A 24,120-nucleotide genomic window follows, 5' to 3' on the forward strand; every position below is an offset into this window, starting at 1 on the left:
CATTGAAGTGGAAACCTGTTTTAGAAGCACATGTTCTTATAGAACTTTAGGATTGGAAGGGATCTAGTTCAGCCCTTAATTCACAGCTTCCCTTAGTACTGCTCCTGCATCCAAATCTCTCTATCGACAGACAAACACACTTTCCACTTGGAGGCAGCTCATCCCACTTCTAGAAAACTCCAGTAGTTTATAAAAGACAATTTTTAAAGTTCTGAAATCTGCCACTCTGGTGTTTTTCCTCTTCAATTCTTGCTTTGACCTCAAAGGCCAGTGAAAACAGGTGGCCAAATGCCTTTTGCCTAAAATGGAACTTAAAATATTTGAAGCCCTCCCATCGTCACCCTGCCAAATAACCCTGGCTTCTCCTCCCCTTCCACAGGGTGTGTGGTTTCAGGGGATTCTCTGCCCTGTGCCCTCTAGAAAGGATTGAACTCTTACTTAAAATACTCAGAAACCTCTTCAAAGAGGAGAACTGCTTCATTAGAGGAGAAAAAGAGTTTCCAACTTGTAGCTGGCAAAGTAATGAACAAATCTGTGTTATGAAAATGGATGGATGACAAGAGATTTAATGTGGGAAATGGTTGGTGTGCAGGGAGGCTTTATCTAGGAATTTGGCGGCCAAGTAGAAATTTTGGTTGTACTCTCTCTAAAAAGTTTCCAAAATATTCTGAAATAGAATTTGGGGGCCTAAAGTCTCTATGTGCCTCAGGTTTGGAAAAGTGGCAGTATGACAGTGATGAAGGACACTGCCAGAGTTTAGGTTCGAAACTGGCCTCATGAATCGCAAGGATGCTTTGAGACTTTGGGCAAGTTATTTACTTGACGTTTCCTAGCCACAGCATCATCTTGCCATAAAAGGCAGACAAGTAACCTTGCTCATGGGTGGTCAGATAAGTGAATTTCTGAACAGTACCTAGTACAGTGGAGTCAGGGCTTTTTCTGCTTTTCTTGTGGTGGTGATGGTTGTGGCAGATTTTGCTTGGGCTATGGACTGCGATGTGACCTGGGATCACTTTCTTCAGAGGCTGAGTACCCAAGAATCCTCTACAAAGGGCCCAGTCTGGGAAAAAGCTCTGTTCTCGCAGGATATCATTTCTGCTAGCTCAGTCACACAGTTCTTTACTTAACAAGTAACACATTTATGAGTACACACCCCTCCATGTATCCATCAAAGAGCATAAAATCATCCTGAATGTCACCCCCCACATCACAAGCTGAGGACATGTCATATACCTGTCCCAGAAGGATGGTGAGCCACTCTTTCCTCTCCAGTCACTGGACCCACCCTGTACTGACTCGTGCGTCACACTGTCTTTTCAGGTAATTGTTTCCACAAATCTCTCCTTCTTGAGACACCATCAGGTCATGTGGAAGGATGTACTGTGAAGGTTATTGCTGTTGACCTCTTTTAGGGGACTCATGGGACAATTCCTGTACTACCACCAAATTGGTGGCAGCTTCGTGTTTTAATGGGCAATATGATCTGTGCCTCTGCACAAATGTTTCTTCAACAAAGGCTTAGGGCTCAGTCTGTGGCCCTTGTGGAGTACATGCCTGGAACTCCTGTGAGCAGGTCAGCTATGAGAAATTCCCCTGGCTGCCCTCCACGCCCACTGCTGTGTGCCCCTGCGCTCTTGTCTAGCAGACGGTGCTTTCCTGTGGTTGTTTTTTTACAAACCACTTTAAGTCCTTGCTTGGAGTGTTTGGAGGGGACTGAAGCCCTGGCCTGCAGAATCTACACAGCCTTCTTCATCCAGGGGCTGGATGAGTTCAGCAGGCTCAGTGGTCATCCTGATTCATTAAAATGAAGAACAAACACAAATAACTCTACATTTAAAGGAGCCCCAGGTTCCATGGACTTGCTGCCTGGGAAGGAAAGATGCAAGTTCTGCTCCTCCCACCATAGGAAAGGTCCTGCTCTAACTCCATTTATTGTAGGTTTGTGATTCCAGCTTAAGTATCAGGGAGACCAGAGCTAACCCACCTGAATGTCACAGTGGATCTTGTGAAGAGGAGTCTGACTGTAGATGGCGGAGGACGTCTGTCCTGGAGGAAGAGGAGCAGTAGGTTAGGGTGGGCTTTGCTGAAGGAATTTAGTTAAAAAGATCCTGCAGCCTGAGAAAGCCTAATTTCTTCCTGCCCAGTCCTTAGTGGGTTTCTCTTTCTCTTGCTTGAGTTACAGCGTGGTTGCCTCTGGGTGGAGGGGCATCTAGCCAGCATTTATGTTAAGCCTTTATTCTAACCGCTTTGACTTTCTGAAGTGATTTACTTCATGTACCCCTGGCAAACTCCTTCGGTGCCCACGCATTCATTCAACAAACATTTTTCTAAGGCTAGTCTCTGCCAGGAGTTGGGTGTCCTTGTTTCATTTGAATTGGAGGGTGCTTGACGCGACCTGAAGGACCCTTGGGCTTGAGAGCGCATTTCAGAGAGCAGGCGCCCACCCCAGCCACGTGGGCGCCGCTAAGGAACGTCTTAGCTGCCAGGCCACTTCCGATCCCCACTGGGATCCCAGGGTGCTCAGAGGAGCTGGGTGACAGGATAAAGCGGTGGTTTCCCCCCGTGCACCCTTATCTGGCCTTGGGCCTAGGGCTCAGCCAGTTTGCCTGAAGTTAGTACAAGTTTGCTCCGCAACTTGGAGGGAGAAAGAGGGGAATCGGTAACCCCCGCACAAAAGTGGCTCGAAGAAGGCTGGATCAGGGAGACAGCAGGCGCGTCCGCGGGGGACGCCCGGGTCGGCTCCGCACGGCCCCTACCTGGGCACCGGACTCCTGGGGCAGCCGCTGTCCGCCGCCCCTAGTCCTGCCGGCCGGCGCTCCTCCGGCGGGTTCCTCCTGGGTCAGGCGCGCCGTCCGCCCCTCCTCCCGGGCCCTCCTCCTGCAGCCCGGCCTCCCGGCGCCCCCGCCCCCGCCTCCGCCCCAGCGAGCTAGAAGTCCCGGCGGCTGGCGCAGCGCGCAGCCTCCGCCCCGGCTCGGTGCGCACGCCCGCGGCCCCACGCGAGCCCTGTCCGTCCTGCGCCGCCGTGTCCCGCGCCGCCGAGACCCGCGCGCGGCGGCCGCTGCGTCCCGACCGAGAGCGGAGCCCGGCGCGATGCGACTCTCCGGGGCGGGCCGCGCGGCGCTCCTGGTGCTGCTGGCCGCGCACTTCCAGGCGAGTCTAGCGCTGGAGGAGAAGAAAGGTAAGGACGCCCGCGCCGCCGTCCTTCCCGTCCCGGGCGGCCGCGCTTTCCGCCGGGCTGCGGAGGAATGCGCGTCTCGGTTCCGGGCGGCGGGGCAGCCTCGGGCGCGGGGCGCGGCGGGCCGAGGAGCCCGGAGCGCGGCTTTCCCCTCGGCTCTCCTGCCCTCCGCGGGCTGGACGCCCAGGCGAGCGCGTCCCAGCACGTGCGCCCACAGCCTGCCCGGGGGCCGAGGCGGGACACGGTGTCCACCCCGCTCGCTCGGACCTCCAGGACCGGAGCGGCCCGAGGGCCCCGCACCCGCGCCCAGCCTCGGGTCGGGCTCCCGCCCCAGGGAGCCGTCCTCCCAGAGCCGCCTGGACCTGGAGGCCCGGAAGCTGGTTCCGGGCACTGGCCACCTGTGCTGCGGGTCAGGGAGGGCCGAGGTCCACATTGGCACCAGGGGGCGGGTCGCACGGCGCCTCCACGCCCGGGTGCGGCCCGAGCTGCCCCCGCCGTCCGCGCCCCTCGGGCGGTGGACTCTCCTGAGTGGTGGTTTCCCGGGGCTCCCGAGACTCGCCCCCACCTGCAGCCCTTGCGCTGTCCCGGCTTCGAGGTGGATGGGACGGAGCGGTGGGACAGGCCGTGGCCAAACAGCCGGAGCTTGGTGCGAACGCCCCAGGGGCGGAACCCGTCCTGGCTGGCTCCCCGCGGTTTCAAAACAGGGCTCACAGCAAGCTTTCCTCCTTAAAATCCAGAAATTTTTGTGTTTGCGATGTGTTTCCTAGTTTTGACGAATTTGACTTTAAGCCAACCGAAATATTAAACTTAATTTAAATTTAAAAAAAAATTGATGTCCGTGATTCACGTGTGCCAAATATCCAGACTGAACATGAACGAGTCTGGCTTCGTGACTGCCGACCATAAACCCACTTGAAATGAGAAACATGCCTCAGAAGGTTTAATTGCACAATTTCAAGATCGAGCAGCTTGGGTTCCGAGAGTCAGGTCTGTACTTGCTGTTGAGGTCATTGGCACAGGGTATGGTGCTGAGCGAGTTTGATGCGGGAGCGCTAAGGCATAAAGCAGTGGTTCCCAAACTTTGTTTCAAATTACGATCACTTGGGATTTGAAACAGAACAAACAAAAAACGATGTCTGGCTCCCACCCCTAGACTTTGTCATTTCACTGGTCTGGGGTGAGACCTGGTTGTATGAATTTTTAAAAAACTCTTCAGGTGCTTCTGTTGGGCAGCCAGGTTTGGAAATCACTGGCGATAGAGGTGAAATCTCTGGCAAGACTGCTGCCAATGTAAAAAGCTCTTTGGGAACATCTGGAGTTTTAACAATCTTGCAAAGGAAAGAGAATGATGATTTTAGTAAAAAAAAAAAAAAGATATTAGTTTTTTCCATGAAAGTCTCTCCTCCTCTGAGTCCCAGGCTGTGGTCCAGCTCCTGAATCAGTTGACAACAGGATTCCCGCCTGAAGGCAGGTGGCAAGGGGACCCCATCCTTATTTTAAACCCTTGGAGTGCCTCCAAAGCATCACTTTTCTGACTGCAGAAATGTTCCCAGCTCTTTGCTGTTACCCTTCTGAACACTACTATTAGTGCTTAGAGATTCTTTTCTAAGAAATATATAAATACCACTTAAATTGCCTGTTAGTCCCATATTTGTTTAAAACAGAATGCTTCTGAATAGAATAGTGAGAGTAGGTGAACAAACGTTACAGTAACATAAGAGGACCAAAGTGTACGGGGCAAATTATTAACAGCAAGTGTTAAAGACCTGTATTGATCAAATTTGGTAAGTTTTATTCTAGAATATTTACTCATTTTAGAGAGATTTGTTTGGTTCTAAGATACAGTGTCCTTTGGTCTTACTGCACTTGGTCCTGTCAGACACTATTTTAAGTGTCTTTTTTTTTTTTTTCCACTTATTGTCATTAGTTGGAGGCTAATTACTTTAAGGGTCCTTTTAATCCTTCCATCAACCATACAAGTTGGCTCTTGTCATTATATGTGGGGAAACCGAGGTACAGAGAAGTAAAGTGACTTTCCCGCAGCTTGCAAAAGGCAGATCTTATATTCAAACTCTGGCCCGGGAGCCCTCACCTAGGCGCTGCCTGTGTTGCTTTGTGTGAGTTCTGGTTTTAGAGGAGCCCTGTCAGTGTGTGTGATGTAGGATGCTGACAGAGGGAGGAAGAAGACTGGGGGTGAGGAAGCCACCTGCCCACAGTCTGGACTCCTCCTCCCAGTACTCAGGAGGCCCCTTTTGTGGAAGAACTCTGCCACAAAGTGAGCAATGAATGTGGAGATTGCTGGAGGAATGTTGAGCAAGCTCCTTGCTTTTGAAAAACAGAAAGGTGAAGGTATTGCTCCAGAAGTGATCCTGGATGGTAATCTCAGCTAGGCCATCCTGCCTGGCCCCTCCTCAGATGATATCCTTGGCTCAGTAAATCTGGGCTGTATAAAAGAGAACAAATTCGGGGATGTTGCATCGTATCCAGGATGAAACCTCCCTTTCTTTAAGGAGACCAGAGGACGCCCACTCAGTACTGGCCTGGAGGCCGGGAGCCTGTGTCCTTATTCCCGCTCTGTGTGAAGGTGGATGTGTCCCTTGCCAGCTCTAGGTTCTGAGACCTTGTTTCTCAATTCAATGAATGTTTATTGAGTGCATTGCATGTGCTAGACATTATGAGTTAAAAGGAGCCATGGTTATCCTAACGGTTTGTGTTGTTTCCAGAGTGGTTCTCTAGGCCAGTGATTAAGTAGTATCTTGCTTTTCAGATCTGGAAAGGAAACCAGCATCTGTGTGTCTGTCATCTGTTCACACTATGTAGCTCCATCTAGCAGTAAATGGCTGATAGCTCCCATCGGCTTTGGACTGCCACTTCATGCTTCATATATTCAGTTTCATAGTCCATAAATTTTCAAGAACTTATTCTGAAATTTGAAGACGCCAATTGCCAGAATTCATTGTGCTACATAATTAGAGTCAGTCCATGTGCCGGCCCTAACATGTTGTAAAGTGTTTTTAGAGGTGGTGTCAATAAAGAGGAAGAATTCTGCCCTGCTTAAAAGAAAATATTCTTTGTTTTTCCTTTGGTCCAAGCTCCAGAACCAGCAGCTAATGTCTGAAACTTTCTTCACAGGAGTGGCAAGCCAGCTCTAACATTAAACTGATGATCATGGTGTTTAAGAGAAGATTGCTCATATTGGTACCCCAAGCCCAGATATGGGGGCAGGATCTGTGATGGGGATACTCAACTTGTAAAAGAACACCTAGAAACTTTCCTGGCCCTTGCCATGTGACTGCTGTGTGTGTGTGTGTGCGCGCGCGCGCTTTAATTTGGACTTGGTATAGTAGAAATGGGCTTTGGTTTTACTAATGGGGATATGTTTTCAGAAAAGATCCAAGTTCTAGAACAAGTTCTAGGCATTGTTTCCTTGTAGACATAATTAAAAAACTAGATTCTGCTTCTCAAACCCTGTTTTGTTGTCTTCTATCATTTTTGGACATTCAAAATTATAAGAAGCATTTTTTATTTCAGTTAATTGTTACTTGTTTATTTCTGAACCATCAACACATACGGAACAGAATTTACATCTTAGCTTGTCCTTATATGTCATTCCCATTTGCATCAGAGCTTCTGCTCATACCTTCTTTTTCATCTTCCTTCTAAAAGGGTTTTTACCTGAGAAAATTCCAACAGTTTTTTCTTTGCACAATGTCTGCCATCCAGCCCATGGGCGTAAGCAGGTGAGCTTGAATTCAGGCAAGGATCCAGGCTTTGAGACTTACGCCAAATAACCGGTTTGACTGAAATTTTCACCTTTTCAGAGTCATCAGGTCCAGCTTCCTTGCAACAGGTTTAGGTAGACACGATCCGGTTGTCTAGAAAGTTCCCTGAGCCAGCTGGGGCAGAAGGGGTGGCTGGGGTTGGTGAGTGTGGTAGCTTGTTTACTTAGCCCCATTAGAAGCTAAGCGCTGAATTTGACATTCTAATCTCTGAAGACACTGAAGTATAATATCAAATGTCTGACCCTGTTGACTGAGCATCTGTGAGTTGCATATGCTTAAAATAAATTTTATTCCTACCAAATTTCAGCAGCTTGCTTAAGAAAGTAATCTGTGAAAGCTTGAGTGTGGGGTAGAGTTTCCTTCTTTGTTCCACATTATACCCCATTTTGGTGGGTTCTCATGGAAAACCCAGAGTCCAAGTATCTTTTCTGACTCTATCTGGAATGTGCCTTTATCAAGAGTCTTAAATTGCAATTTAGTGAACTAATGATTGGATGAGAATGTCTCGAAAACAGTTCTCTTTTTTTTTAATAATTTTTTTATTGAAGGATAATTGCTCTACAGAATTTTGTTGTTTTCTGTCAAACCTCAACATGAATCAGCCACAGGTATACACACATCCCCTCCTTTTTGAACCTTCCTCCCATCTCTCTCCCCCTCCCACCCCTCTAGGTTGATACAGAGCTCCTGTTTGAGTTTCCTGAGCCATACAGCAAATTCTTGTGGGCTATCTATTTTACATATGGTAATGTAAGCTTCCATGTTACTCTTTCCACACATCTCACCCTCTCCTCCCCTCTCACCATGTCCATAGGTCTATTCTCTATGTTTGTTTCTCCATTGCCGCCCTGCACATAAATTTCTCAGTACCATCTTTCTAGATTCCATATATATGTGTTAGAATACAATATTTATCTTTCTCTTTCTGACTTACTTCATTCTGTTCTAGGTTCATCTACCTCATTAGAACTCAAATGTGTTCCTTTTTATGACTGAGTAATGTTCCATTGTGTATATGTACAACTTCTTTATCCATTCATCTATCGATGGACATCTAGGTTGCTTTCATGTTCTAACTATTGTAAATAGTGCTGCAGTGAACAATAGGATACATGTGTCTTTTTCAATTTTGGTTTCCTCAGGGCATATGCCTAGGAGTGGTATTGCTGGGTCATATGGTGGTTTTATTCCTAATTTTTTAAGGAATCTGCATACCATCTTCCATAGTGGCTGTATCAATTTATATTCCCACCAACAGTGCAAGAGTGTCCAACACAGTTCTTGATACAGCCACAATTGCACCTGTTACTACGTGACCAGTAAACATGGCTTTGAATTAGTTTATTTTAGTATATTTAATTATTATTATATGAATTAACCACTGTTGTTCTTCCTTTGAGCAAAAAGACAGGTGTTATTGTGTATGACAACTTTGGCTTTTATTTGCTTTTTTTTTTTTTTATATTCGAGCCAAAGTGACAGTTTGTGCTGTTCAATCCACAGTTTGAGTTCTGGGAATGAATCTGACTTGATACTTGCCCATAAGTGTTTCGAAGTCAAGTAGAGGAAGAGAGATCTACAGATAACAAGTGTGAAAATGTCACAGAAGCAGTGATAGAATTCAATGCAAGATAAAGAAGTCTTCTGGTATTCAGTCCTTGCTTTAAATACTGCCTGGAGAGAGGGCTAGGTGTAGCACCAAATGGAAGGATTACTCATTTGAGCCTGTAAAGAACTATGTGTATTTCCCCAGATAATATGATATGAAGGACATTCCAAGAAATGTGTCAAGAGTAGCAAAGTCCTGAAGAACACTGGTTATCCATTGTGGTGGGAGGTGAAGGGAGAGCTGAGGAGGCTGTAGTTGTTTGAGAGCTATGTGTGAAGGGAGGGGTACCATGCAGGTAGGAACTGGTGTAATGCATTTGGTGTTCCAGAAAGAAGACTCTAGCAGGCTTGTGGGGAATGGATTACATGGGCAATGGTAGAAATAGGGAGATGGGTGAGTCATGCAGGTGAAATGCTGTAGCATTTCAGTGAGGGTGCAGAACAAGAGACTCTGGCAGATCTGGAGGTGGAATTGATTGATAATCATATGTAATGAGTATAAGAAAGAGAGAGTCCCAGGATGACACACAGACTTCTGACTTGAAAACCTGGACAAACATAAATCCATTCACAGAGGCTGCAAATGCCCCAGGAGGAGTAGAGTCAGTTGGTGGGATTTGCGGTACTCTGATGGAAAAGTCCAGGAGACAGTTGCAGTATACAGGTCTGGAGCCCAGGAGAGTGGTGGCCTTGAATTGTTGTTTTATTAGACATTTCAATGTCTTTGGCCTTGTCTTTGTCTTCAATGTCTTTCGCATTGTCTTCAGTGTCTTTGGCAGGCATTGTCTATGGCAGTAGAACAACTCACCCCAGCCTCTTTGTCACCATCCATACCGAGTTGGCCAGGTTCTAGATCACCAGCTGCTTTTTGGACTAGGCCACTATGATTAGCAAGCCAGATTAGGTGCAGTTGTGAGCAACCATATACATTGTGTATGTAAGTATGTTAAGAATCATGTACTTGTAATCCTGTTATCATGTAATAATCATGTAAGTATGTTGAGAATCATGTTAATATACTGCTGCAAATCGTCAGATGAGAATTCCCCATTTCTTATGTAGGACAGCATCAGATTTTTTTTTTTTTACATGTTAATGACTGAACCAAAAAGACTAGGAGGTGACTCTTTAAAAAAACAAAACAGAACAGTAGCCTTTGAACTTTGAACATTCCTCACCAAGAAACTTCTGGGAAAAAAAAGGATGCCCTAGGTCAGTCCAGTCAAAATTTCTGGAGGATGGAGCGCTGAACATACCTTTAAAAACTCCCTGGGTGGTTGTGAAGCGTACATTAAGTGGTGTGTGCAGCTTGTGCAGAGAAGTTTTGTCTCTGTTTCCTGACTCCCGCTTTTCACATATTACATGGGTTTCCTCAAGATCAAGGAACTGGTTTCTATTTCATTAGTAAATGAGTCTCAAAGTTGCGTTTTTTTTTCATGAATTGATACATGAGAAGTCTAGTCCAGTGGCTTCTAAATATGTCCCAAGACAGCAGTAATAGCATCTTGAACTTGATAGGAATGTCCATTCCTGAATCCCCAACCCAGAGCTCTGGATAAGGTGCTGGGGGTCAGGCCCATGATGTGATGCACACCAGGGTGGAAGAGCTGCTGACTGCTGCCTGCAGACCTCATGCTGTGTTCTGAGTTCACTGGAGGAGCACGGTAACTGTGTCTGGCCTTACTGGATTCATTGTTTGCAGCTGAGTGGGGACAGGGACACGTGTAGTACAGCATCTCATGACAGACATGATGGGGCTTGATGGGAGCCCAAAAAAGGAGCTGCATCTGTCTCTATGACAGTCCCCAAAAGAGGACATTTAGTTGAACCTCATAGGATGAGTTTTTTGCCTGGTCTCCACGCAAAGGGAAAAGAGAGAGGCAATATTGTGACTTGTTCTTGCAGTGGGCTCACCATGACTGGTCATGTCATACATGCAGGAGCGAAGGTTTCTAGCATTTTCTGCTTCATTTTCTTGATAATCATAAGGAAACTTACAATATCAGAAGTAAAGTGCATTCAAAAAATATAATGACCATTTGGTCATTTTCTTAAAAATTAACCAGATATGAAGGATTGAACTGAATCTGAACAATAGTTGATAGTTTTAACATTCTCCCCAGTAGCATGATTTGTCCCTAAAACTTGTTGTGAATAAGAAAAATGACCTTGTCTGATCCTTTATTAACTCCTACTACAGAAAGCAAAGAGAGAATGAAAACAGAAGTCTGCATAATTCTGGACACAATAAATACTTGTTAAATCACATTGAAAATCTCTCAAATTAATCGAGCCTTGCTCACTTGTAAATTATAGGACATCTGTTTCCTGACTCGCTGTTGAAGGCTGGTTTACCTGTTTATTGCAGAGGCCATTTGGAAACAACAGGCACACATGGCTGTTGATGCGCCTTGTGTCCTCGTTCCTGCCTTTATGTGGAAAGAAATACGGCGGGGGTGGTTCTAGACCACTGTTTACTTAGAGCGTTTATGAAGGACTTTATTTCAAATGCAGCAAAGTGATACCTGATGGTTTTACTACTACAGACACCCAGACCTGCTCCTAGGGGGTGATGTCATGATGGCCTTAGCAGGTGTAGTCCCTTGCACATGAGATTATCATGGCCACTGGCTAAAGTTCCTTTCTTTTACTCTAGGTAAAAGCTTCTTATTTTTCTTGGAGAAAACTGACCCCCTGCTTATCGTCTCTCCAGGATGACAAGCTGAATATGTGTAAATGTGTCTGAAAAACTCTGCGTGTTTTACTTTCTTTGCCCTCACTCATAATAAATTCATCTCTAGTGTCTGGAGTAGAAACAAATCATTTATTGAACCTGTGCAAGTCCTTTAGGACAGGCAAATGTTCCCGGAAATCTCTTATGATTGTAAATGGGATTTCAGAAAGTTTTTCAAAACTTTTTTTTTTTTTTAAATAGCAAAACTTTGTTTTACTTATCAGCAAATGCTGAATTCCTGAAAAATGTTGGGAGAGTTCATTGCCGTTCCTTTTCTGCATTTACACAATATCTCTTAGCTTATTCATATGTGTCATAAGCCAGAGTAGATGGCTAAAATTGTACTAAACAATATAAATTAAAGTATTTTAAGTTTGTTGTAGTACTAAGTTGCAAGAGCCTTTTTTTTTAACTAAGGTATATCTTAATTGCAATACTAGAAAGTTTAAAAATTAACATCTCTTTCACAAGGAAAAAAGAACCCAGAACTTCCAATTTCATCTACTTTTGATTAAGTCCAGATGAATAACAAAAAAGCAAAAGGTGGTAGTTGAAGCTTTATTGTATTACCTGTTGGTGTTTAAGGTACTGATTTTAAATTCAGTGTGTTTCAAGACTTTTTCTTGGTTTTGATTTGCTACAGAGTTAATAAAGAATAAGAAACCTTTCCTTGTAGTTACTTCCTGATTGCTTTATCTCTTACCATTTCCTAGTACTTGTGCCTGGACTGTATTTATAAGTAAGAATAATGTGTTACCTTAATCTGTCCTCCCTTCCTCCTCCTTTTCTCCCTTTTGTTTTTGGAAGCTGCTATGAGTAAGCCTTTGCAGAGAAAGAAAACTTTGACAAAAGATCACAATGAAAAACTTTGATAAGTGACTGTAAAGGTATAGAATATATTTTTTTTAAGTTAGAAAGTATCAGAGACATTCATACTTACGATTATTTTTAGTGCAAGTAAGCATATTCACGTATCACTCCTTGAAAAGTGGCATTGCTCAAGGCCTTTGTCTCAGTATGCGGCTTAGTGTATTTTTTCCCAATAATCTGTTGTTAGTTACAAGGGGGAAGAGAAAACAGGCTAGAATCTACCTTCCCAGTTTCAACTTCCATAAAATAACTAAACCAGATGGTTCTGAGACTCCTGCCAACTTGAAGTGTCTATGAAATTAAAAGCAAATCTAAATGCATGCAAGATATGTATTTAAAAACACTGATAATAAATGTATTGTCCCTATAATTTAGATGCTGAAACATTGATGTCATAATAATAATAACAGCTTGCATTTGTAAAACACTTCACAGTTTACACAATGCCTTAATATCCGTCTTTCCAAGCCTCCTAACAACCCCACAGGATGGAGATAATTATTCACACTTGAAGGTGCAGGACTCAGGCTCACAGGCATTCTGCACTTTGCTGGTGGTCTCCGGACTAGTTGACACTTTGGTGCTGAGAGCTTTTCCTGCTTCACAACAGACACTATTTTCAAACTACTCCTTTCAAACTGCCCTAGACTCTCCTTACTCCTCCTTTGAGACGGGTTTTTAGCTGTTGATGCCTCCTGTCATTTTTAGTCCTATTTGTGAATCAAAAACTAACAGTATTCTTCAACATTTCTGTTATACTTCTCTTACTTGTATTTAACGCCTCTCAGAAGTTCTGTTCTGTTTTTGTTCCTTTCCTATTTTTCCTCATGTTTTGAAGTATTTTTTGAGAGTTTTCTTATATATGTGTTAGAATAGCCTCTTTCATAAGATATAGGCAGTGAATTTATGAGCCTTGAAAACATTTACTCTAGAAATTAAATGTATAACTTTATTGTAAAGAGTCATAAACCCTCAAGGAGATGTGGGTTCGATCCCTGGATCTGGAAGATCCCCTGGAGGAGGACATGATAACCCACTCCAGTATTCTTGCCTGGAAAATTCCATGGACAGAGAAGCCTGGAAGGCTGCAGTCCATAAAGTCGCAAAATTGAACAGGACTGAGCGACTGAACACACACAACACAAACTTATTTAAATTTGCCAGACCTGTAAATACTTGAAGAAAAATGAAGGGAGAAAGTAACTTGATAGAGCAGTTGGATCAGTTAGCAGTGCCTGTGGCAAAGTGTGCTCATTTACTTAGACAGTTCTGTGAAGAGTCATATCTGTGATTTAAATGAAGCACATACTTCAGTTCATTAGGGTGTGTAAACAGCTATTACAAGAAGATACACACTCAGTAAACGGTGTGCACTGCAAGATGGCTCACACCCTTTACACGAATCCATCCTTGGAAGCATGGGCTTGAAGGAGAAATTATTACAAAAATAAAGCTGTTCCACTTTGGGGGGCTTTGTTAGTTAAATTGACAGAACAAGGAATGTGACAGTGAATGGGTCCTTCATTTATGCAGAGATGCCTTTTTTCAAAGAAATTCCAGATACCGTGTTTGTTCTCCTCCATTACGAAGGAAAGGACTTTGTTTGTCATTGTTTATTCCTAGCATAGTGGAAACTTTTCAGTACTCCAGCAGAAATTCCCCCAAAGCCTGTTTATATTTCATAATTATCAAGTGAAATAGGAAAAAGTTCTGTACGTAAGCAGAATAATTGTTCTGCAGTTGCTACCTCTGTATTACAGGTGTAGGTCTGTCACTGAGAGAACACGTGGTCTTTGCAGCCTGCGATGGCACAAACCCTCACAGAGAACAGGCAGCTGGTGTGTTGATTTCGGGGCCACTTTAGTAACTGAGCCTCTAAGTCTTGTGAAAGTTACTTGGGCAAAAGCTATGCCATTTCACCTTCAGTCAGCAAAGTCTGCCCAGCCAAGGCAGAACAGAAAGTTAAGCAATTTGGTGAAACAGAACAACATAAGGAGTCAATCAGATGAATTGCCCGGTTTCTCACTTCACTTTCAGCCTCTAGGTACTCTTTTTTGTTTAAATGCAGGTTTAACCTTGTGCCTGGTTTGGGAGAGGCAGTAAGTGCAGAAGTCCCAGGTAGATGGAGAATTTGGGTAGGTATCTCAAGTCCACATTCCCTCAGGATGTAGTGATTGTTCTTAAAGTCTCGAGTAGAAAAGCTAAGTTTTGAATGCTTTGTTTTTGCAACTGGGCCCAGTTGCAAAAACAAAGCATGCAAACTGTAGCCAGGAAAATAAGTAGTCAAAAGTTCCAGGTCTGAACCATCCTAGGAAGCAATGAGAATGGGGTATTTGATGCCTTGATGGGGGCAGTTGTCAGGAGTGCCTGGTTCTCTTGCATTTTTCTTTCCTCCTTGGACTTCATTTTGGGGAGAGTTTGGACTTTATCCACCTTCTAAGCTTGTATCGTCTCACCTAGATGACGAGAGAGAGGTGGACCGAGGTGACAGTCACAGTGAAATGCAGCAGTGGTGAACACAGGCTGCTGAGTGTAGGTTTATAGAAGTTTTACAGGCTGGGTGACTTCTGGACACTGTGTACAAGGTTGATTTTTAATTAAGACAGAACCACTAGGCAGTATGTAACATAATAACAACATGCAGTCCTGATCTCATGACTGTCACGTGTGTTGTTCACAAGCTGCTCTGTCCAGCCAGAGGGGCTCAGGCTGCATTTAAGAGGCACTTTAAACGTAACAAATGATAACTAATTAATACCCAGTAGTTTCGAGATGAGCCATCAAGCATGCTGACTCGGTGGTGTCTCTTAGGGATGGGGAGAGGGTAGGATCATGAAGTCTGTGTCTGGGGAAGCGGCTCTGGCCAGCGAGGTGGAAGCTGAGTGTGCCTCACGGGGAGGAGCGTGTCTGCAGAGGGGTTTCCTTAAAGTTTGATCGGTGACATTTCACAGAGCTTCATACACATGCATACACCTCTGCCTCCTGGCGTGGCCTGGCTGGCCCTGACTGGTGGGAGCCATGTGCATCCTGACACACGCGGCTGGGACATGTTTGCAGGTCTGCACGTGGGTGCCGCCTCCAGAGGTGTGCGACCACTGCCCTCTGACCACCCTGACTGTCTCTGTTGTTGGTGTCATTTTGCCACATGTGCTTCAGGTCATTATCAATGATCTCTGCCCACTAGTTGATACAGAGTTGATTCTCCTGAAGAATCTATATCTGTTTGTATTTTGGGGACTGTGAAGTAGAATATGTATGTCACTGATTAAAATGTCATTATTAAATGGGGCAAATGTCCCTGGGCTTCTTGACTCAAACAGGGAAAGAAGACACTTCCTCAGCCAAGAAATGACTACAAATGACTACATTTGTGGGGTGAAGAGGATCTCCCAACTGGAGGCCAACAAAGTCATATGCCAACTGTTCAGGGCTCTTGGAGTAACTACTCTCAAAACAAAAGCTTCCATTAGGAGGGTGTTTGTGAACCTCACTGGTTCTGTGTCCAGAATTGTCATGTTTATGATTAATTTTTCCAGTCTACGTATTATTATGCTAAAGGATGCATTAGACCAGTGATTCTAGGACCAATCATCATCAGCATTTGACAGATGACTTTTTTTTTCATTCTAGAAAAGGCAATAATAACCTTCTTTATCTCTAACATCTATTTGATGTTAAATTTTTTATCAACAGGACAAAGTGTGCACATGGGGCTAAAATATAAATATGCAAAATGATTATGTAAGAAAATGTCTAGATCTGCTATATGGTACCTTTTTGGATAAAAGTTATTGAGGCTTCTCCGCCTGAACACACACAGGACGGTGTGGGGTCTGGATCGGGCTTCACCTCTTGGTTGCCGGCTCAGCTGAGCAGCCCTGTGAGTCCTGGTCTCCTCATCTTTAGAATGGAGACACAGTCATAGTACTTATCTCCTGGTGCTGCCAAGAGGATGAAAGGAGATGATTGTTTAGAAGATGGAGTCCATTCCAGAGGAGCTCACTATATCACTGTGTAATTGCTGTGCCTTGCACTCCGACCGCTAACCCTCACCACAACCTTTACGATTCCTGTCCCTACACCTGTCTGAGCTCATCTGCCCAGGAAGGGTCACTCTGGACCCCGCCTGGGACCCGCATGCCTCTGCCCCAGACACCCACCAGCTCTGGGTCCTGGGAAGGCTGTGGGGTCCCAGCAGGAGAGGCTCCCCAGACCCACTCTTTCCCTCCACAGTGGGCCTCACTTTCCCTCCAAAGAGCACTGTTGTTGTTTTGTTCCTGTAGATCCCGGAGCCAGTTTTTAAAATGCTGCTGGTTTCATTGTACAACTTGATGACTTATTTCTGTGCTATTTGCGCGTTAGCACTTCATTGTGGCCACAGTGAAGGGCCGTTTCTCGTCTGCTTTCCTTGCTCACCTTTCTCCCTTCATCACCACGGCACACGTGGCAGGGATGGCCACACAGATTTCCCAGCCTCTAAGTCTTCAGGGTCCCCTCGGCAGATGCCCTGTCGGAAGCCCTTGCCCCTCTCAGTCACAGTTAAGTTTCTAAAGAAAGAAAAAAGTGGAAGTATTATTTGATCTGAAACTAATTAAAGTGTTTCAGGTAGTGCTTCGTGCACCTGTGATGGGTTCTAAGCCACTACACATCCCACTCGGGCCGCTGCCTTCATCCGAGCACCAGCCTCATATCTTCCTTTGCTTTCCTGTTCTTCACTGAGTTTGTACTAAGATTTTCAGGTGCTTTTGCGGAGCCATGAAAATGCCCCTATCATTCTTCTTCCTGTCTATCTGTCTATCATTTCTATCATTGTTTTTGAATTTGCAAGATAACAGATGGTCATGAATTAATACACTAGAGACTTGCTATTTCCTAGCAGCAGCATATAAAAGTTATTTTTAAAGTTGTTTTAAATCTGTGAGTAAAAATAAATAGCTTTTGCTGCAAGAAACACCAAAAATGGAAAAGCTAACAGTACAAAGTTGATCATTTATCTCATAGGCATTGCCAGCAGCATAGCTGCTTTATAAACAGTGAGAGGATTTATGAGACATTTAATTTACAGCTGGGTTGAAGGGCATTCTAACCTTTGCTCCGGGTCTTGCCACCCTTGAGCTTTTTGGAGTCACATGGTACAGGGTGGGGATGTAGCTTGCCTGGGAGCGGGATGTTTGAAGACAGGCAAGACACAGAGAGGAAAGCAGTCAGCACTCAAGCAAATGTTTATTTTCTTAGAATATTAACTTTATGGATAGCATTTCTTTTTTTAATTTTAAGAATGGGAGAAAAGAACATGTGTGCTTAGGAAGGTGAGGATTAAGCAAGTCAACCACTGTACATTCCCTAGATAATGTTAGTGACAATAAGTTCTTCACTTTCAAACCATATTTTACAGTGGGTGTTTGTCCGAACTTAATCTTTGGATCTTATTTTTTCTCAATTTTTTTTCTTTTTTTTTTACTTAATAGAGGAGTTCAGAAGACTTTTTAAATTGTAGTTCTTAGGAAAAACATACTGGAAACACTGACCGCGTTATGTAAATATGAATGGTGGTTTGTTGTAACAGCAAGGCTTTTTGTTGTTAGCTTTTTATTTTGAAAGAAGTACAAATTCACCGGAAGTTGCAAATTAGGCACAGGGAGGTCCTACGCACCCTGCCCCCCGCACCCCACCCCCCACCCCCCAAGTGGAACATCCTGGCAAAGTGGTAACTATTCAGTTTGACATCTTTGTCTAGTAAGCTAAATGCTCGCTGTTTTAATTAGCTTTTTAGGTAGTATTATATAAATTAGTCTTTACAGTACCGTTTAGAAGGTAATTTCTTAAAATGAAATTTGTTGGTCTCTAAAGTCGGAGACCGTGGAGTCCTGAGGAGGGAGAACTAATGAGGGATGAGTGAAGAACATAGATGAACAGATGGACAGAGAAATAGAGACAGATAGATTGATTACTTTTGTGTTGATTATTTGGACAAGCCAAACATTTTCTTGTAGTTTTGGGGTTAATTTGCTAAGTTTATATTCTCTTCAAGTCAGAGTGGTTGTGTTTTTTTTGTGTGTACCATCATATTCACCCCATGTTTATTTTCATCTATTTGGTCTATCTTGCCTTCTTTAAGTGCTCGGGAAGAGGGTCTTCTGGATTGCTGGTGAAGTGAGGTTTCTTGATTCAGATGCTGATTCCACGGATATGTCACTCAGTGAAAAAATTCATGGAGCTGCACATTTTTTATTTGTATACTTATCTACATATATATTATGCTATAATAATTTTAAAATACTGGAATCACAGTCATTCAATAGAGAAGATAAAAGACTTAAAGGGAAAGCCAAGGTTTTATTAGAAAAATCAGGATCTCAAAGACAGTATTGGACTTCCAAGTCAAGGCTTTACGTTTGTTCTTTCTCCTGGTATAAATAGCGAAAAGATCTCTCCAATTCAAAGTGAGGCTGTTCTTACTGTTACTTCAATTTACTCTAAGCCAAAGATGGAGAAGCTCAATACAGTCAGCAAAAACAAGACCAGGAGCTGACTGTGGCTCAGATCATGAACTCCTTATTGCCAAATTCAGACTTAAATTTAAGAAAGCAGAGAAAACCACTAGACCATTCAGGTATGAGCTAACTCAAATTCCTTACAGTTATACAATGAAAGTGAGAAATGGATTTAGGGGACTAGATCTGACAGAGTGCCTGGTGAACTAGGGATGGAGGTTCATGACATTGTACAGGAGACGGGGATCAAGACCATCCCCACAAAAAAGAAATGCAAAAAAGCAAAATGGCTGTCTGAGGAGGCCTTACAAATATCTGAAAAAAGAGAAGTGAAAGCAAAGGAGAAAAGGAAAGATATACCTATTTGAATGCAGATTTCCAAAGAATAGCAGAGATAAGAAAGCCTCCCTCAGTGATCAGTGCAAAGAAATAGAGGAAAACAATAGAATGGGAAAGACTAGAGATCTCTTCAAGAAAATTAGAGATACCAAGGGAATATTTCATGCAAAGATGGGCTCCATAAAGGACAGAAATGGTATGGATCTAGCAGAAACAGAAGATATTAAGAAGAGGTGACAAGAATACACAGAAGAACTGTACAAAAAAGATCTTCACGACCCAGGTAATCACAACAGTGTGATCACTCCCCTAGAGCCAGACATCCTGGAATGTGAAGTCAAGTGGGCCTTAGGAAGCATCACTACGAACAAGGTGATGGAGGTGATGGAATTCCAGTTGAACTATTTCACATCCTAAAAGATGATGCTGTGAAAGTGCCACACTCCATATGCCAGCAAATTTGGAAAACTCAGGAGTGGCCATAGGACTGGAAAAGTTCAGTTTTCATTCCAATCCCAAAGAAAGGCAATCCCAAGGATTGCTCAAACTACTGCACAGTTGCACTCATCTCACACACTAGTAATGCTCAAAATTCTCCAAGCCAGGCTTCAACAGTACATGAACCATTAACTTCCAGATGTTCAAGCTGGTTTTAGAAAAGGCAGGGAAACATTACTTTGCCATCAAAGGTCCATCTAGTCAAAGCTATGGTTTTTCCAGTAGTCACGTATGGATGTGAGAGTTGGACTATAAAGAAAGGTGAGCAGAGAAGAGTTGATGCTTTTAAACTGTGGTGTTGGAGGAGACTCTTGAGAGTCCCTTGGACTGCAAGGAGATCCAACCAGTCCATCCTAAAGGAGATTAGTCCTGGGTGTTCATTGGAAGGATTGATGTTGAAGCTGAAACTCCAATACTTTGGCCACCTGATGCGAAGAGCTGACTCATTTCATAAGACCCTGATGCTGGGAAAGATTGAAGGCAGGAGGAGAAGGGGATGACAGTGGATGAGATTTTTCGATGGCATCACCGACTCAATGGACATGAGTTTGGGTAAACTCCGGGAGTTGGTGATGGACAGGGAGGCCTGACGTGCTACGGTCCATGGGGTCGCAAAGAGTCAGACATGACTAAACGACTGAACTGAACTGAATTACAGGTTATTTTAAATATAGGGTTAAAAAAGGATAGCATTCGAGTGGCATATTCCTCCTTCTTACATATATATAAAAATCCTCAGAAAGAGAGCCTCTTTTAACAGGTATTAACCAACTGGAGAATTCTTGCAGAAAGACAGTGTCAATCAGAGATAACCACATCTTCCTTCCCTGCCTGCTAGTGTCAGCCTCTTGTGGAGCTATATTTAGACACACACAGGGAAAGAGAAGAGACAACCAATCCCGTGGTAAAGAAACTGCCAATGCAGGTGGCATATATGTTCTCATCCCGCAGATTCTCTCGTGGGACTCTCCAGAGACTCCCAGATCTCCAGGCATGCTGAGCCCTGGTTCTTACACCTGTCACACCTGTTACAGTATGCTCACAGTACCACAGGGGCACTTTATCTTAATAGATTGGTATAATTTGACAGCATCTTATGTTTCATTTTCATTTTTCAGTTCAACTCAATAGACATGCATTAAATATTTCCTGCTTATACTCTGTACCAAAAAGCTGCTGGGGACTGACTTCCATAGTCAGAAAATATAGTCTGTGCCCATCGGGAGCCTTCAGTCCAGAAGCCTATTCTTTCCCTTGCATTTCCGAAAGTGAGAATTTAGTCTAAAGTGGTTTGTGAGTTCTTCAGAAGCAAAGCGACAGTCACACAAAAGCTGAACGGGTTCAGTAGGTGCTGGCATGTGGACTTGAAGCATGGTGTAGCTCTGAGTCCCTTGCAGCTTTCTCAGAGCTTCTGACACACTTCATTTTGTCTTAACACTCGTGTAAGAATAGCCCCCATTTACATTTTTGATCTCTTTATCAGGGACAACAAGCCCCGAGCTTCTGTGTTCACAAAATAACTGAAGTGGTTCAGAAAATCTGAACTCCTTCCACGTTTCTGAGTCAACATCTAAAATCATTTAGCATAAGCTTAATAGTTGTAAGAAAGAAAATTTCAATGCTTTGGTAAAGCTGCCAGAAAGACACTGACTTCTTTTTTTTTTCTGGTCAAAATACTTGTTAATACTTTCCTCAAAAGGTCTATCTCAGTTCTGAATGCCGATTCTAAGATGGTTATTTTAACACTGGATGGGAAGCTGGGGCCAGGAGATGCCATGGACTTGCTGCTGGGAGGGAGTCTACCAGGCCGTCTACAATATTCCATGGCTGAGTCCGGTGCCATGTACCCTGGCACCTTAGTGGGGCCTGAGATGGGCCAGGAGAGTGGTTGTGAAAGGAGGACATGGGTTCAGGTGGGTGGGCATTAGGAAAGAGTATGCACAGGAGAGGAAGACCATGGGGAGCCCCAGTACCACAGGGGCCAGAACAGTGGGTATGAGGCAGAGCAGGCAGGAGTGTGAAAATGACAGTCAGGAAGCTGGAGGAAGCACCTGGCCTGCAGCACTGGCCTTTTCCTGAGCAGTGAATCTTCCTCCAGAGGGAAGGGGCTGTGAAGAGTCCAGAGGTTCGCAGGAAAAATGCTGAACAAACCCATCACCAAGCAGGTGCACTGTTCCTACACAACTCTAAGCTCACCATGTGTCCCCACCTGGGCTGGCTGCTGGGAGCAAATCCACTCCCACCTTGAGCTTATGCAGTAGTGGTGGCAATTTTGAAGCTGCTGTATAGTTGCTCTCAAACTTGGGGATCATAGATGTATCCCTCGGGGAAGAGCCTATGGATTTCATGAGATTTTAAATCCTATTTATTCACTTTGAGGATAATTTGAATTCTTTTGAACTTTTGTGCAGACTGAACCATTTTGTAGCAACAGATCACCTCTTGATGGTGTGAACCTCACCCTCCAGTGATGTCTCCGCAGTCACCTGTGTATTAATGGAATCAGGAGGAGAAAAGAAAGCTGTCCACTGAGCCACATGTTTACTGTGCGTTCCCCTTCTCTTCTGTTGGTTAGACTGCCTCTGACCATGGCTGTTGCCTGAAAAGAGTTGCTTCAACTATTTCACTCAGTTTTTTGGTTTTTGATAGCAGGAGGATGCATCTAGTACCAATAACCCAGGAGTGGACAGAAGCAGAGATGTGTGGATGAACTTTTTATCATTTCAGAGTTTCTCCAATTGAGGTCCAAGGGAAATTGTCTTTCTGTTTAAAAAAACAAAAAAGCCCATGCAGTATTAAATGTGAGCAGCCTCACTATAAATGAACGAAGCTCCCAGGAACAAGCAAACAGGTTCTTTTCCAACACAACATAGCAGGGGCCTGATCATCAGATGTCCATTGACATCAAGTAGCGGAATTAACTTGGGATTGGAGGTTCTGTTGTACCCTCCCTGCTGTGTGAGGAACCTGGAAGACAGGTGTGGGGAGTGGGAGAGATGGTGGGAGAGAGTGGAAGCGAGGAGCAGCGATGAGAACGAAGGACACCTAACGGGCAGGAGAGGAACTCTCAGGGGCCACGCCAGACTCCGCAGGTGGACAGGGAGGGGAGTATGCAGGGATGAGGGAGGGCAGAGGCTTCTAGAAGGACAGGGTGTCAACTCTGAGTCCAGAGTGGGATGGCCTGGCTGGGGCAGAGCCCCTCTGTCCCGGGGGTGACTGGAGACCGAGCATCATGCAGGGTTAGTGCTGAGGTCTTCATTTATAGAGTGTGTCTGGGAACACTTGAGTGTGTAGATATTGAAGGAAGAGTTTATATGCATCCATGCTTGTTCACGCTCTCTCATGCTGTCACAGTGGCCACAGCCTGACATGCACCCAGAGCCCTGGGAGCAGAGAGCCGTCCCTAAGCTACTGAGGATGAAGGAATACACTGGAATACACCATACACTGATGGTGAAGCAAAGATTCAGAGCTCTGTGAGGGTCACAGTGTGTAAGCAGGTGTTTTTAAACAAGTTTGGCAATACATGGGGTAGATCCAGCCTTGTCTCCACTGGCCCTTGTTACAACAAAGATAACTACTTATCGAAGTTTTATTGTAGAGAAGCCTCTCCACATCAAGCTTGGAATCTGGCCATGTGAGCTCAAAGGAGTGGTTCCACCTAAGGAAGCATAAGAAGTGGATTATACCTCTATAGCTATATTGCCTATAGGATTTCTGCAGAAGTACTGTATACATATATGATTTCTGCAGAAGTACTGTATACATATATTCAAAGAAATATTAATCTTAAAGTCAGGATCGAGATGCTTAAGAAAAAGGTGAGCTGAGTAGATCTGTGTAGTTACATGCATTCTCTGTTTACTGTAATGGCATCAGGGAAAAGCTTTGGTGAGTACAAAGTGGGTGAATCAGACCTTTGCAATACCTTTTACGCATTGCTGTTTTTATTTCAAGGCTGATTTGAACGATTACAGAGTAATATTTAAAGTGCTTTCCCGACTCTGCTTTGCTCTGCATTTCCCCATCAAGTCACTGGATTACTGGAGGGAGATGTTCTTGGTTTCTGTTTTTCAGTGTCTACTTGTAAATCATGTTTTTTGAACTACCATGTTTCAGAGATAGCATGCCTTTTCCCAGAAAATCTCAGGTTAAGATTAAATAGGCACTGGATGTTTATCTGATTTTTTTTATGGGAGCATGAGAAATTTGGTAACCTTTGTATATACGTTACACTATTAACTAGGTAAGAGGTCATTGGAACATTTAGAATTCCACTGTAAACTTCTAAAATTGTCAGGTCAAGTCTATTGCATCAGAAGATATTTGCTATTCATCCAGGAATAAAATCTGCTATGTGAAAAAGAGTGGGATTCTATTTGGAAATCTACATTCAGTGACAGAAGTTCCAGCAACGTCAGATTCTTCTGGAGTTCACAAGGCCTTTCTGCACCGGCCACCTTGCTGGATGCCTTAGCAAATCAGTCTGAGCCTCTACGATGGGAAGTGTTGTAACTCAACACATGTGGTCAGTCAATTGTGGAAGAAGTGAAGAAGTTATATATAAAGCCACAGAGTTAGCCTGAAGTACTCTGTACTTCTTTTATGACATTCTAAATT

General features: G+C 44.1%; 1 protein-coding gene across 1 annotated transcript in view; it reads left to right on the forward strand.

The window, feature by feature from the left end:
* Positions 1-2,917: 2,917 nt before the first annotated feature.
* The window catches only part of EGFR (epidermal growth factor receptor), a 206,393-nt gene continuing 185,190 nt past the window's right edge, over positions 2,918-24,120 (forward strand). Inside the window, exon 1 of the mRNA XM_065932875.1 lies at positions 2,918-3,178. Within this exon, the coding sequence (XP_065788947.1) occupies positions 3,091-3,178 (88 nt within the window). The 5' untranslated portion in view covers positions 2,918-3,090. The remainder of the gene's footprint in view (positions 3,179-24,120) is intronic.

Source organism: Muntiacus reevesi, chromosome 4 (genome assembly GCF_963930625.1).
Source record: "Muntiacus reevesi chromosome 4, mMunRee1.1, whole genome shotgun sequence".
Lineage (NCBI taxonomy): Eukaryota > Metazoa > Chordata > Mammalia > Artiodactyla > Cervidae > Muntiacus > Muntiacus reevesi.